The sequence below is a fragment of the Saccostrea cucullata genome, unplaced genomic scaffold, assembly GCF_032062105.1.
Source record: "Saccostrea cucullata isolate Sc308-1 unplaced genomic scaffold, CSIRO_AGI_Scuc_v1 ctg370, whole genome shotgun sequence".
In the NCBI taxonomy this organism is placed as follows: domain Eukaryota; kingdom Metazoa; phylum Mollusca; class Bivalvia; order Ostreida; family Ostreidae; genus Saccostrea; species Saccostrea cuccullata.
In genome coordinates, this window is record NW_026922495.1 from 186,598 (window position 1) to 202,905 (window position 16,308).

At 34.3% G+C, this 16,308-nt stretch overlaps 1 protein-coding gene and 1 long non-coding RNA gene across 2 annotated transcripts; one reads left to right on the forward strand and one right to left on the reverse strand.

The window, feature by feature from the left end:
• Positions 1 to 653: 653 nt before the first annotated feature.
• LOC134261867 (uncharacterized) lies at positions 654 to 2,188 on the forward strand. The gene is made up of 2 exons (XR_009990906.1): positions 654 to 792; positions 2,040 to 2,188. It is a non-coding gene; the product is annotated as an uncharacterized LOC134261867 (long non-coding RNA).
• LOC134261866 (ubiquitin-conjugating enzyme E2 L3-like) lies at positions 2,040 to 8,842 on the reverse strand. The gene is made up of 4 exons (XM_062744264.1): positions 8,752 to 8,842; positions 4,267 to 4,362; positions 3,177 to 3,363; positions 2,040 to 2,880 (listed from the first exon to the last, which is right to left on the reverse strand). Exons 1-4 carry the CDS (start codon positions 8,776 to 8,778, stop codon positions 2,726 to 2,728), a joined length of 465 nt encoding a protein of 154 aa, XP_062600248.1. The 5' UTR covers positions 8,779 to 8,842; the 3' UTR covers positions 2,040 to 2,725.
• Between the last annotated feature and the right edge of the window lie 7,466 nt (positions 8,843 to 16,308).

The window sequence follows — 16,308 nt, forward strand, 5'->3', positions numbered from 1 at the left end:
CACTTGCATTTGATGGGTCAAATTTTTGTGTTTTGTGGAAAATATTGCCTCATGGGGATTGATCTAAAAACTTTTATATACTATTTTTTTTTAAATTTGGACATTTTGTGAAGGACATCTTGGATTTCCTACAATAAATTTATCATTATAACACTAACTTGACCCGGAGAGCCATTATCGTGTCTCGCTGACAGGAGCGGATCATAAGATCAAACTCGACACTTTGAGTCTCGTTTCATCTGATGAACAGGAACAATGTTTAGGCTGCTGAGGAAACAAATTAAGCACATGTTCAGCTTAATATTACATGAGCCTTTTAAGATTTGACAAGGGACAGAGTTTTACAAGTCCTCTCTGAGTACTTAGCCATAAAGCTCATCTGAGGCACACAATAGAAACCTTTAACTTCAGGTTGAACAAACATCTAGATAAGTTATCATTCTAGAATACTTTGTGGAATGACACATCTAAAACAACTGTTCAGATTTTTTGTTTTATTTGAGAACATTGCATATAACTGATCATGTAGCTACAACACAGGGTTCATGATCAGATGACAGGTGCATACAGAGATGTTTACATCAGGTCTTGGGGGATAGTACCAAGTGTGTCGCTGAGCATCATAAGAGGAGAAACTGGATATTACTTTTTAACTTGAAAAACTATATTTTGAAGAGTATAATGACATTACATTGCACATGTTTACAATGAAAAATCAGTTTTAATATTGTGTGACAACATATTTTTATATTGCATTAAACTACAGAGCAATCAGTCTACAAAAAAACATAGGTAATCAGAGATTACAGAGCTCACCTCAACGAATGTTGTCTTTAAATAAGGCAAAGTCACACAATTAACCAACAATTTTGATCTGATACTTTGAAGTAGACCAACATAAAAAATTGAAAGTAGTTCTTCTTCATGAAAATGTAATTCAGCATCTAAAGCAAATTTGAGTTTTCATCTCTTGATGCAACATTTGTGCAAGTTTGGTTTATACAATGTTATAAAAGCCTTAAAGTTTTTTGGTAAAAGACCTGCAACCATAACTTTAACCTGGTCTATTATCTGAAAAATATATATGTCGAATTCAGCATCCGAAGCAAGCCCGGTAGTGTCCATCCTTAGATGTATTGTCCATGCAAGTTTGCACATTATAAGGCTCATAGTTAATTGGAAATGAAACATACATCAAAAACTAACATTTTCACTCATCCACAAAATGTATCAGATTCAGCATCCGAAGCAAGCCTGGTAGTATGCATCCTAAGATGTATCATCCATGCAAGACATTAAAGAACTCATAGTTACTTGGAAATGAAACCTGCACCAAAAACTTTTACTTGTTCACTCAACCGGAAAATGTAGGTCAGATTCAGCATCCGAAGCAAGCCCGGTAGTGTGCATCCTTAGATTTATCATCCATGCAAGTTTGGTCAACATAGGGCTTAAAGTTACTTGCAAATGAAACCTGCTCCAAACACTTTAACCTGTTCACTCAACTGGAAAATGTAGGTCAGATTCAACATCGAAGCAAGCCTGGTAGTATCCATCCTTAGATGTATCATCCATGCAAGTTTGGTCAACATAGGACTTACAGATACTTGGAAATGAAACCTGCACCAAAAACTTTAACCTGTTCACTCAACCGGAAAATGTAGGTCAGATTCAGCATCCGAAGCAAGCCTGGTTGTATCCATCCTTAGATGTATTATCCATGCAAGTTTGGTCAACATAGGACTTACAGATACTTGGAAATGAAACCTGCACCAAATAACTTTAACCTGTTCGCTCTACCGGAAAAAGTGTCAGATTCAGCATCCGAAGCAAGCCCGGTAGTATGCATCCTTAGATGTATCATCCATGCAAGTTTGGTTAACATAGGGCTTATAGTTACTTGGAAATGAAACCTACACCAAAAACTGCACCAAAAATGTTAAACTGCTCCAAAAAACTTAACCTTAACCCGGGACGCCGACGCCGACGCCGAGGGTATTACATAAGCTCCCCCAACTTCGTTGAGGTGAGCTAAAAAGGAAAAATTGTCTCACATATTCATTGGTGATACATTTAGTATAAATGCCATGGATAAACTGTCAACTGAGTGGAAAACTAGCACTGCATCTAATCACAGCTGAGTAACAAATACACCAAGTGATATGTGACTTTACACATCCATATTTATTTAATAATAAATTAAAAGTCAATTACTCCTTGGTAATGAAATCTCACAATGATAGGAACTCAGGCTTGTCAAAGAAGAAAAGCTAATACAACATAATACGTCCAAAAATGAAACTCCTCCTTATATCTTGCAAATTTATGCTCAAGTTCTCTGAATTTCAAATAATTCTCTCTTTTTTTCTCCCTTTTTATATATCTGTTTACCTATTATTGCAAAGGGAATATTCAAAATACTTCAGTTTACATTGCATACTTGGCAATGATTGAAAAAAAAACACTCTTTATATAAGCAAACCAACTTTTCCATCAGAACCTTAATTAAATACAGAATTGTTTTTTTAAGCTAACTTCGTAAACATAGAAAACATACAAATATTTCTTAAAGAAACAGTTTTTTCGCATTAAAATATATATCAGTCCTTTTTAAAAGGAACTCAAAGGCAAAATGTTTACTATAACATTTTTTTTCTCCTCTCCTTAATCCTTCTATTAATAACAACACTGGTCTCCCATCTTCAATTAATAAGTTTTCACATTATTAATCATAAGGACGTTTTTCTGCATGTTTCTTTGTGAACTCCTCGGCATTTTTCATAAATTTGGCATTGTTTTTTGTGAACTCCTCGGCAACATCGGCCCTGAGTGGGTGTTCTGGCTCAGGATTATGAACTAAGTCTATTAATGATTGTATAACTGGAACGAAAAAGAAATAGACACTGTCTCGTTAAAAAGTTCAGAACATTAACAGCTCTTAACATCAGTAAAAAAAACAGAACAATAGCAGCTCTTATTATTATTAACATTTGCAAAGTGATTTGCATAAGCTTATAATTGTAATTTAATTTCCATATGTGCTTCACTGATTTAATGTCACTAGTCTATATGCAAGTTGAATGCACATCATTATACTATCTCTCTCTCTCTCTGATAATTTATTTCTCTAGACATCAGAGAACATTACTAGACATGATAGAATACAAAGATCTTACCCTGATCTGTTTTAGTTGCTGGCTTCCAGTTCTCGGGACTTATTATTGGTAAACAAACTTGTCCTTTTTCATCAATGTTGGGGTGATAAATCTTTGTCTTAAATGTTACTTTGGGTGGTTTAAATGGATACTCTGCAGGAAATACTATTTCTATCCTAAATGCTCCTTTATTATATGGTGGCTGTTCCTGAAAATTATTTAAACATTCTCCAATTAATGCATTGTTTTTTTCCTTATGGAATTTTTTTTTTTATTAAAAGTGTACATGCATTTTCTTTCTTTCTTTTTTTGCCAGCATGCATATTCTCAAAACAAACAGTCTAAATCAATACAATATTTATTTATATTTAAAATACAAAGCAATTTTTTTATGCCATCTGAGTCACTTGGGTAACTTTATATAGTTTTTTTCCCTATTCTGTCTATCATTCAGTGTGTGTTGTGCATAAACTTCATACATTTCTGACTTTTAATTATCCTCAAAACTTACTAAGGTGATGGAGACTTGAATTTGTTCATTTAAAAGGACATGACTATTGAGTATGGAATGTTGTTATGAAAACATTCACACTGAAATTGGTTCAAATCATGACAGCTTTTCTGGACGTACAGGTGACTGACCATTAAGCTGACTGACCTCTTTATATAGAAATAATGATTAATAATTATGGTTTTAATGCACCATTTGATTGGCTAAAAAAATTGCCAGTACTTTACATTGTATACTGTGTTGGCACTTGCCTTCATCAGAATGACTTGCAAAAGAAATGAATTTCATAGCTACCCCAATTTAAACAGTACATTTATAAACTAAATTGGGACAATGCTTTATAACTTGTTTACTTTTTTATAAACTGCATCAGAGTATATAAAATGTAAAATGTCCAAACCAGGCCTGGGGGCCATAAAAGTTAGATAAGCTCACTTTTGATCTCAGTCTCACTTTTTTTAAAAGGAATATATAGTGGAAAAGTGAGACTGAGATCAAAAGTGAGCTCGTCTAACTTTTATGGCCCCCAGGCCTGGTCTATGCCATATAAATTGGGTAGCTATTAAATTTATTCCTTAATAAATTCTAAAAATTACTCACTGGTACTAATAGACCTTGCCAATACAAGATGTTTGACTCATCCACAGTTATATTTCTGAAATATTTTACATCACTCTTCCTCAAGTCCCCAAGTTCCTGAAAAGATCAAAACAAAACACAAGTATATATACTGGTATATATTTTTTAAGAATTTTTTTTAAAAGGATTTTTCACACAATTTCACAGGAGCAAATGAATTTTATCAAACTTTAATCATATAATGATCATAAAGATGTTACTTCATAGCATATGAATCAATAAACAGATAACACACTAAAAGATTAGCTGAAATGTTTCTTTTTCTTTCCTTGTACTGTCCTATCGAAATTTTAGAGACATCGTGACAGAAGTAGGTTTAAAACAATCACAATCAACAAAACGTTTTTAATAATGTGTTTTTATATTAGTTAAATAGTTAGATTAGTTAAATAAATCAGTTATATGATGAAATAGGAAATAAAAAATTTCCTCAAAATGTAATCAACTTGCTTGCATCGGACAATGAAACTTGCATAATGCACAAATTTTTTATATGCACAGAACAATTTTTTCAAGTTTTTGGTTTTTTACCCCAAAAGGTTTTATCCTGTACACTAATTTTCATGAAGATATACCACTGTTACAAGGGTCTCAACTTGGAATTTAATCATTTGTGGAAAAAAAAAAAAAAAACTTTGTCTACCCTAAAATTTGGTTTTGTCTGTCATGAACACAAAATGTCTTTGATCTGTAAAATCGCTGTCCACGTCAAAATAAAATTATTGTTTGTTTGGAATTGCCTCCAGCCTCATTAAAATGCCCCCTCCTGAAAAAATTTTATTGAGCAAAGTTAAGAAAATATTTTTGTTTGTAGCATCAGATCTGTACAAAATCAGGATTCTTTGTTGATGGTACATTTTTTTTTTTCAAAAAGTCAAAAAATGTGTTTTTTACTGCTTATTGAGATTTTTATTAAATTAAAAAAAAAAAAATTATCTTCAATTTTGAGAAAAAAAATCCCTCCCTTCCTCCTGTGGCTTAAACCCTCCAGACAGCAATTCCAGATAAACAATTTTTTAAAGGATGGACCCATGTGAGATATTTTAACTGACGGAGAACCCAGTGATCTTCATTCAAAGAATGAGGAAGTTAAAAGCTTTGAAAGGAAACAGGAGGCCGTGATCAAAATCCGAGATTTCTCTACTTTCTCCTGGCTGGCTTGTTTATATTAGTAACATTGCATTTGTTAATCAACATTATTACCAAAATGTCACAAAGTCATGAGCTGAAATTGATCATAAACAAGCAAATTTGTCCTATATCATGGAAACTACAATGACAATCATTCTACAGTACTATATCATTCTCATGAGCTCAAGTAAATTAGTCAATAAATTACACAGTGTACATATACATAATTAGTCCATGGGGGAAAATCATGTATATCTAAATGCAGGTGACATATAGGCCCAAGGGGCGGGGTGTAAAGTTTCAGTCTTTTAATATTTGAGATGAATTATAATTTTATGTCACAAGTCACTTTAATAAGTACATGTAAATTATTATTATATTATTAAAAACAGATTTCATTTTTACTTGTGTCTCTATTTTTCATCTTCGAACTATACAAATAAAATTGAGACTTTTCTAATTATATTAAATGGATTACTTGAAATTCTTAGATCCTATATTAATAGACCACAATACAAGTACTGAATGGATTCAGCAGGACCCAACATGTATGTATATAGACAATATATGTTAATCTCATTAGATTTCTATGTCCTAAAATTGGATCTTTAATATATGTACTGTAATGTACACAAGGTCAAAATTTAGTAAATGACTCTAGACTGTCTGTTTGGTGGTAGATCCATTATGACATCAAAACTGGTTTCAGCTTAATTTTTCCCATACTTTACAGCTGTGTATAACTTATGTAGAAAATGAAGCATTTCTTTGTTTTCAATTTTGTAACCCAAATATTAGCTGCAATAATGTAGCCCTCTCCGATTTTTTTTATCTGATATTTTCTGGAGAGGGCTACAATTCCATCGCATCTCCGTAATGGTGCAAATATATTTTTTTGATACGGGTGATTGGAGGCAAAATAAATTATTTTTACATTAAACTTACTTCTTATTAGACGGAATTTTTATTCACTGTCAACAACATAGCCTGTTAAACTCGAAAACCATGTAAAATAAATCTGTGTCTTTCCCAGCTGCAATATTTAGCAGCCATGACAGATCACGCATGACGTAGTGAGACTTTCGCTTGAAATTTGGAACAACCAATAAAGCAAATGTCGATGTTTATAAACGATTGTGCTATAATATATTACAAAAACATCGATAAATAAAACCATTTCAAGTGTTATTTTTGCACAAACAGCGATACGTATGCTTAAAATAAGGGAATTCCTAGTAGATCCGCTCCTATAGAACCTAAATTCTCATTGGCTGTCCCAAAATACAATCCATCAAGGTCAGTAAACATGGCGGATAAATTCAAGTTAAGATGTTGACACACACGAAAAATAACCGATATATGGATCGTTGTGAATATTTTTGGATCGATTTATGTTTTGCATAATTACATATTTGGATTCCAGGTAAGAGATGATAATAAAAAAACCGTTTACTGATAATTTGAGCCGAAATCCGTGCGGGAGTGATCCACTGCCGCATCTGCGCCATTATAGAGATCCTAAGGAGTTGTAGCCCTCTCCCAAAAAAAAAAAATCGGAGAGGGCTACATTACTGCAGCTACCCAAATATCTATATTCAATTTAAGGTATTCAATGTATAATGAAGGGATTTTGAGTGATTTTAAACAATTTTAAACTAGTAAAAAATGCATTGCTAAATAACGATAAAAGTGAAATAAACCAAATTTACAAGACTGATAGCATGTAAGGAGACAGTCATTTTGCACATTTAAAGTTTTTGAAGAGTTATCTGCCCTTGATGAAAAGAAGAAAATATTTGATTTCTCAAAATTTCTGCGGTAAATAATTTATTTTATCTCATAGTAAAATAAAGAGGGAGTCTATGCATATTTTCACCAAGAGATTTGTTTGAAATTCAATTACTTTTCACAATATTTGATAAAAACATGCGCTGCCCATAGACTTCAATGTAAAATTCAAGGTGTCATTAATTGGATAATTATCAAAATTTTGTAAATTCCTCGGGTGGAGCATTTTTATATGATAATATCTTCAAAATGCTACCATGATTAAATATATTTATTTGGTACAAAATAGGGTCGTTATACATTGAATACCTTAATATAATTTTAAAGATGAGGCTTAAAAAAAATGAAAAACCATTTTCTGAAACATTGTAGGCAATATTGCTACATTCCTTTTAACCGAGATGGAAAAGAACTCCAAAATTTATACCCGACTTTCATTGTTTTTCATTAAAAGTAACTGTTCAAAATATGTTTTATTGTCTAGTCTATCAAAAAATCAATCTTATTTTACCAAGCTATTTTTGTTAAGTGTCATTAAAAGAACTCCTTTCTCATTTGAAAAAATCTGTAGGCAATGTAAAATATATAGGCAAATATTGTAGGCACCTTTTATTTATAATTACTATGTCTTGACCATAATATCTATTATCATGATTATCTAAGCAGTAGACTCTGAAATTATATAGTCATCATGACATGTGTTTCAGAGGATACATGCGAGTAGACAGAATGGTTTAATCTTTAAAATGATTGTCCTTTGGACCCACTTTTAATCATACATGTAGCACGACAGAATGCATCCTGTGTATAGGCGATGTAGCAGAAGAAACATGGGCATATGGGGGGGGGGGGCATTTAAATGTGGTGAGCCAGAGGGCCTGCATGCCAGAGACAGGTCAATAATACTTATAAGTGGGTAAAGCCACATTTATATATATTTATACATGTACATTTAAAAAATGTCTCGTGCTGTATTTTAAAGGCCTACATGTAAAAATGTCTCTATTTTGTCTAAAGAGGAAAGTGGACAATCCAATAGACAATACAGTATAATTCAATAGAAAAAAAGAAAAATTCTGTTAAGTCCATTTATAAAAGCTATCTTTTTTCATAGCTTTCAGTGTAGATGTGATGAACATTAGCAAGTTTTTACTCTGTCAAAATTATATACCCAAGATGAATTAAACACAATATATATCGTATTTGGACAGATCGTGTATTCTGATAAATGTGCAATTCAATACACCTTTAGGAACATGGCATTAGGGAATCATTTATCCAAAGAGAATCTCAATATCCACAAAGACATTTCTCGTCCATTCTTCATTTAAACTTGCACCATCATTTCACAGTTCTAAATCTATTCATCGTTGAACCCGCAGTAGACACGCCTTAAATGATATTTACTTCATTTCGGTTTACAAGTTTGTTAAAACTTGGTTAAGACACATGTAATTTTCATTTAAATTTAAAAAGTTCCGGGACGAAACTGAAATAATGCCGAGAAAACGGCATTCTTATATTTACCTTCGTTAGCCGCTTGGTCGCTGCCATCTTGAATAAGTCACGTGACGTATATTTCTACGATTGCTAAGGGAGATAAGCGTCAAACTACTCGCGTCATGGATCAATACCACGTTTATACTAAGCTCGCCTGGTCACAATAAGGTTAGAAAAAGGGATCTCTATTTCATATAAAATAAATGATTAAAAAAGAAGATATCATATTTTTTTTTAGATATATAAAAAGAACGACGATTTCTTATTATACATAGGAGTCACTTCACCCAACGATGCAGTTTTGGTTGCCATCAAAGAAAAAGTTGAAAAAGAAACGGACTGTATACTTGTGCTAAATTATTCATTGGATACTTCACTCAGTTTAAGAGGGAAATGAATATTCATTGCATTGGATAATTAACTTTTACATTTCAATCGTGAAATGTGAGAAAATGAAATGATTGAAATCGAATAGAAATTAAGATGAAAGAGAGTATTTCAGTAGAACACCCTTTCAGGAAACCATCTATATACACTCGATCTTAGTTTAACTTTTAAAATAAAATAAAAGCGATAACTTAAATCAAAAAAGATTGATTGATTGTATGTTGATTATCTCGAGAATTTTTCACTCATATGGAGACGCCACCACTTGTCGGTGGAGAGCCACAAATTTTGCCGGACCCATACTCGGAACTTAGGGCCATTGAGCAGTGAGGGATCTTTTCCGTGCCAACATCTACACTTTACTGCGACACAGGACCTCGGTTTATAAGATCTCATTAGAAGGACCGTTTTCCACGTCCCACAATGGGATTCGAACCCGCGACGTAAAGATAAACTCCTTACACTTCGCCACTCTAGAGCAGACGCTCTAAACACTGCGCCACACGGGCCAAAAAAGAGATTTACAAACAGTTGTGCTACATAATGTTTCTTTGCTCCCTTTTCTGTTTTCAAAGGATTTGTTTCTGCATGTACCATTGGCGTCAAAAGCAAATTGAAAAGGGGGGGGCTAAGTGTAAGAATTTTTTTCTTTAGGACTACCCAAAACCTGACATGCAAAAAAAGGGAAATTACGTCCATTGTTCAAACACAAAAATCCTATTTCGGGGGGGGGGGGGGGGGGGGGTAGGCGAACTTCCTTCAGTACCAAATTTTTTCATCACACTTACTACTTTCCAACTATGAATGCAACTAAATTGCAAAACAAACTAAATTTTGAAAAATAGAAAAATGCAAAATTAAATTTATTTTACACTTATTTTGCATGTTATTTGTTTCACACTATTTTGGATCTATTTTGGGATATCTCGATCATCAGTTAAAAATTTTAAAATTTACAATCATATTGATTGGCTGATGATTTTTGGTGCTAATACGGTATCAAATTTATTGGTGCTGTAGCAACAAATTAGATCTATTATAAAAAAAAAAAGGGAAAAAAAACTGTATGCAGGACTTGCCAATACGTTTATGAACTATCTTTTGTGCCGGTAGGAAATGAGAGACAAATTGTCATATCCCAGGGGAATTAATAGATCGGTTGATTGATTGTTGTTTAACGTCCCTCTCGAGAATTTTTCACTCATATGGAGACGCCACCACTTGCCGGCGGAGAGCTGCAAATTGCACTCAGGGCCATTGAGCAAGGAGGGATCTTTTTCTGCCAACACTACTGCGACACGGGACATCGGTTTCATCCGAAGGACCGGTCTCCACGTCCCACAGTGGGATTCGAAACGCCTATGTAAGGATCAACTTCTTACTTCGTGACTCTGAAGCGGGGGTCTTAGTCAGCAACCGCCTCTACTGTAATAAATATATGACCTTCTGACTTCTAATTTAATGGTTGCAGAACACCGTGCTTCGTGAAAGAGAAGACTGATGCAAGCTAACAGAAAAAGAGACGCAGCAGAACCCTGAATAAAAGAAGGAGGAACAGGTAAGCTAACAGAAAGACCCAAGAAGAGAAAGATTAAGATCAACCGACAGAAAAAGAGCAGGAGCAGGACATATGAAAAGGTCTAGGAGTCAGAGGAAGAGGAGGAGCAGGACCCATGAAGAGGGATATTTCAAGAGGAAGAGTTCATTGTACGGTTATGACCAGTGGCCAACATCGGAAAAGTTGGTAAGCATAAAACTGCATTATTGTTTTTGATTTCCTGGTTTTTATTCTATTTAATAAAACCAACTACCAGTAGTTGTGATTCTTTATTATCTAGATAAAATGATAAGCAAGCCTCAATGCTACTGTGAGGTACAACTCCAATATGGCAGGATTACTGAGCTGAGAGGAAGGATTGGTTGCAACCTACCTTTGAAAAAATAGTAGGTTTCATGATTTCTTTATGCTACATCCTGGCTTTTTGTGTTTATTGGAGAAAGCTCAAGCAAAATTTGATCTACTGTGAGGTATAACTTCATTATTGTCTATACTTCAGTCTTTTCTCCAAGGATATATGTTTTCCTCCACTTTTTGTTGATTAATATATATATACTTGAAAATGTGAATATGATTCTGTTTCATTTTACTGGTGACAGCATGGCGAATGTAACTTAACTCTTAACTGATTTCTTTTTTAATAGAACACATCAACATAAATAGTTTGAGCTGTCCTTATGTTTCTGGAAAAAAAGAGCCTATGGCTACACATAAGAATAAATTCATCTCATAGGGCATTAGGAATGCAGGGAAAGACACTAATTACTGAAAGAGATGCAGCACTGTATTTTAACTTCATATGAAGTAACTCTGACTCTATGTGAAGGATCTTTGACCTAGTGGAAAGAAATTAGACCTAGGTTGAGGATATGCGATTTTCTGTTGAGGAGAGAAATTGTGTTGAGAGTCTGCGAACTTTTTGAAAAATCTTGGAGTAAGTGTTAAGAATCGATGACATTGTGAGAAGGCTCTGTGAACTTGTGGTAAGGCTCTGTGAACTTGTGTTGAGGATCTGTGAACTTGTAGTAAGGCTCTGTGAACTTGTAGTAAGGATCTGTGAACTTATGTTGAGGATCTGTGTTGAGGATCTGTGAACTTGTGTTGAGGATCTGTGAACTTATACGGAGGATCTGTGACTTGTAGTAAGGATCTGTGAACTTGTAGTAAGGATCTGTGAACTTATGTTGAGGTATAATTATGTGTTGTGGCTTTATATGAAGGTTCTGGAAACTTGTGTTGAGGATCCGTGTCCCTTTGAGGGAAAATCTGCGATTTTCAACCAATACCTTGCTTTTCTTCCTATGTTTAGCGGGAAAATGTATTGCGTAACGACAATTGTTTATATACATATAGCATATATTGGGCAAAAAATTGATTTCAATGCAAAACGCGTTTTGGGGGGTTTGGATGTAGGTCCGTCAGGCGTGTTGTTGTTGTTTTTTTTTTTTTTGCATCCTGTGTCAATTGACAACGGACACAGATTTTCTAAAGATTTTAGAATTTAACTACAGAATTTTACAAAATTTTTGATTAAAAAAAATTACATATCAAATAAAACGTGTCAAACATAGATGTTATGCATTACATATACTAGTAATCTGAAATTTGTTAAAAAATCTGGCAAAGCTTTCACTTCTACTCTAACTTAACTAACCATCCCGTTTCTCTTCAGCTACAGTCACTACTGGAAGATGAGGTAAGATTCAGATTTGCTTCTTGCAATCTTTCTTGATCATGTCAATTGCAGTTCCATTATCAGTCCTTGACATATTCATTAACTGATAGGATGCACAGCAAAAGAGCCCGGCAGAAAAACAGAGCAAGTTTCCTGGTGCTGTTCTTCTTAAGAATCCCATCGATCTGGATTCTGTCAGTTGACTCCTCTTTCTTTGTTGGCGGACCTCGATTCCAAGCAATCGGCAGATATAACTTATCTTTTTCATCCTCCTCGCAATGAAGTTGGCTCCTGGTGCTTTTCTACTTACGTGCCCTGTCGCTCTGGATTCTGTCAATTGACTCCTCATCTTTTGTTTGCGGGCCTCAGTTCCGATGTGCTACTTTTCGTCCGAAGCCCTGAAAATAATAATGCAAGAAGGTTAGGAAAACTTGAAAACAAGAAAACAAATGAAAAAAATTCCAGTTTCAATAAATATCATAAGAAAATGTAAGGAAAATAAAGTTTATTTATAAGACAGTAACAACGGGAAAGGTTATGAAGGGCAAAGGAATAAGGGAGGGTGAAGGTATACTGTTACTTTTGTTAAGGTAGGGAGGGGATAGGACAAAAGGGATGGAAAGGGATAAAAATTGAAGATAACTTATCTTTTTGGTCCCCCTCACAATGACGTTGGCTCCTGTTGCTATTCTACTTACGTGCCCTGTCGCTCTGGATTCTGTCAGTTGACTCCTCATCTTTTGTTTGCGGGCATCGGTTCCGATGTACTGTTTTTCGTCCTAATCCCTGAAAATAATAATGAAAGAAGGTTAGAAAAACTTGAAAACAATAAAACAAATGAAAGAAATTCCAATTTCAATAATTATCATAAGAAAATTAAAGAAAAATAAAAAAAAAGTTTATTTATAAGACAGTAACAACGGGAAAGGTTATGAAGGGCAAAGGAATAAGGGAGGGTGAAGGTTTATTGTTACTTTTGTTAAGGTAGGGAGGGGATAGGAGAAAGAAATTATGGAAAGGGACACAAAATAAAGATAACTTATCTTTTCGTCCTCCTCGCAATGAAGTTGGCTCCTGGTGCTGTTCTTCTTACGGACCTTGTCACTCTGGATTCTGTCAGTTGACTCCTCATCTTTTGTTTGCGGGCCTCGGTTCCCATGCACTGCTTTTCCACCGAAGCCCTGAAAATAATAATGGGAGAACGTGAGAAAATCTTTAAAACAATAAAACAAATGAAAGAATTTCCAGTTTAAAAAATAATATCATAGGAAAATGAAGGGAAAATTAAGTTTACTTTAAAAGTTTTAATTTAAAAGTTACAACAGAAAAGGTTATTAAGGGGAGAGGAGTAAGAGAGGGGGAGGGTAGATTTTTAGTTTTGCTAAGGTAGGGTTGGGATAGGAGAAATGATGGAAAGGGATACAAAATAAAGATAACTTATCTTTTTCGTCCTCCTCGCAATGAAGTTAGCTCCTGGTGCTGTTCAACTTACGGACCTTGTCACTCTGGATTCTGTCAGTTGACTCCTTATCTTTTGTTTGCGGGCCTCGGTTCCTATGCTCTGCATTTGGTCAGAAGCACTGAAATTAATAATGATAAAAGGTTAGAAAAAATTTAAAAGAAGAAAACGAATGAAAGATTTAGGGTTTAAAAAATAATGTCATGAGAAAATGAAGGTGAAATTAAGTTTTCTAATTTACGTGTTACAACGGAAAAAGTTATCAAGAGAAAAGGAATAAGGGAGGAGGAGGGTAAATTGTTAGTTTTGTTAAGGTAGGGTTGGGATAGGAGAAAGAAATGATGGAAAGGGATACAAAATAAAGATAACTAATCTTTTCGTCCTCCTTGTAATGAAGTTGGCTCCGTTTGCTATTCTACTTACGTGCCCTGTCGCTCTGGATTCTGTCAGTTGACTCCTCATCTTTTTTTGCGGGACTCGGTTTCAATGCATTGTATTTCGTCCAAAGCTCTGAAATTCAAAATGATAGAAGGTTAGAAAAACTATAAAACAACACAACAAATGAAAAAAAAAATTCCAGCTTCAAAAATTATTATAAGAAAATTTAAGAAAAATTAGGTTTATTTGTAAGACAGTAAGCAATGGGAAAGGTTATTAAGAGCAAGGGAATAAAGGAGGGGGAAGGTAAATTTGTTAATTTTGTTAAGGTAGGGAGGGTATAGGAGAAAGAAATGATGGAAAGTGATAAAGAGTAAAGATAACATCTTTTTCGTCCTCCTCCCAGTGAATCCTATGGACACATTTCTAGTGATATTATTTTTTAAACCTTAATTTCTTTCATTTGTTTTATTGTTTTTAAGTTTTTCTAACCTTCTTTCATTATTTTTTTTCAGGGCTTCGGACGAAATGCAGCGCATGGAAACTGAGGCCTGCAAACAAAAGATGAGGAGTCAACTGATGTAATCCAGAGCGACAGGGCCCGTAAGAAGAACAGCAACAGGAGCCTCGGTTTCCATGCACTGCATTTTGTCCGAAGACTCGAAAATAAAAATAATAGAAGGTAAGAAAACTTTAAAACAATAAAAGAAATGACAGCAATTCCAGTTTGAAACATAGGTAATCAGAGATTGCAGAGCTCACCTCAACGAATGTTTTCTTTAAGTAACGCTAAGTCACACAATTAACCAAGAAAAAGTGAACATCCAAAATTGCAAAATTTATGCAATTTTGATATGATATTTTGGAATAGACATATATAAAAAATTCAAATTAGTTCTTCATCATGAAAACATAATTAAAATCCAGTATTTGAAACAAGTCTGGGAGTTTCATCCCTTGATGCATCATTTGTGCAAGTTTGGTTTATATAAGCCGTATAGTTTCTTGGTAATGGACCTGCACCCATAATTTTTACCAGGTCAGATCCATTATCTGGAAAATGTATGTTGAATTCAGCATCTGAAGCAAGTCCATTAGTGTGCATCCTAAGAGATGTATCATCCATGCAAGTTTGCTCAACATAGGGTTTATAGTTACTTGGAAATGAAACCTGTATAAAAAACTAAGCTTTTCACTAATCCAAAAAGTGTAGGTCAGATTCAGCATCCGAAGCCAGCCCGGTAGAATACACCCTTAGATGTATAATCCATGCAAGTTTGGTTATTAAAGAGCTCATAGTTACTTGGAAATGAATCCTGAACCAAAACCTTTAACCTGTTCACTCATCCGGAAAATGAAGATCAGATTCAGCATCCGAAGCAAGTCTGATAGTATGCATCCTAAGATGTATCATCAATGCAAGTTTAGTCATTATAGGGCTCATAGTAAATTGGAAATGAATCCTGCACCAAAAACTTTAACCTGTTCACTCATCCGGAAAATGTAGGTCAGATTCAGCATCCGAAGCAAGTCTGATAGTATGCATCCTAAGATGTATCATCCATGCAAGTTTGGTCATTATAGGGCTCATAGTACATGTAACCTGGTAATGAAAACTGCACCGGCCTCCACGTCCCACGGTGGGATTCGAACCCGCGACGTAAGGATTGGCTCTTACTTCGTGACTCTAGAGCAGACGCTCAAACTACTGCTCCACGCTTCCGACACTTTGGCTAGAATCATAATTTAAAAATACATAAATAAAAAATACAAGTCTATATGTTGACTTCTTTCTGCACTTCAAATATGATCATGCTATGCAAAATATTAATGTTCATATTGCAAAATGCACTGTAATGCTGAATGATACAAATTCCTCCGTAAAATGATCACTGATAAAATCCAATTAATAGCATTTTTCAAATTTTTGTCTGCCAGTGACTTGAATTGTGTAACTGATCATGGCATCACATTTTTTTAAAAAAGACTTTGAATCAGAGATTTAATCGTCATAAATCATATGAATACATTTACTAGAATATAAGCTTCTAATGTTTCTTAGTTACAAAGTTATTATCGGAAAGGACTGCATTAATGGACATACTTATTGTAAGACATACAAGTTGA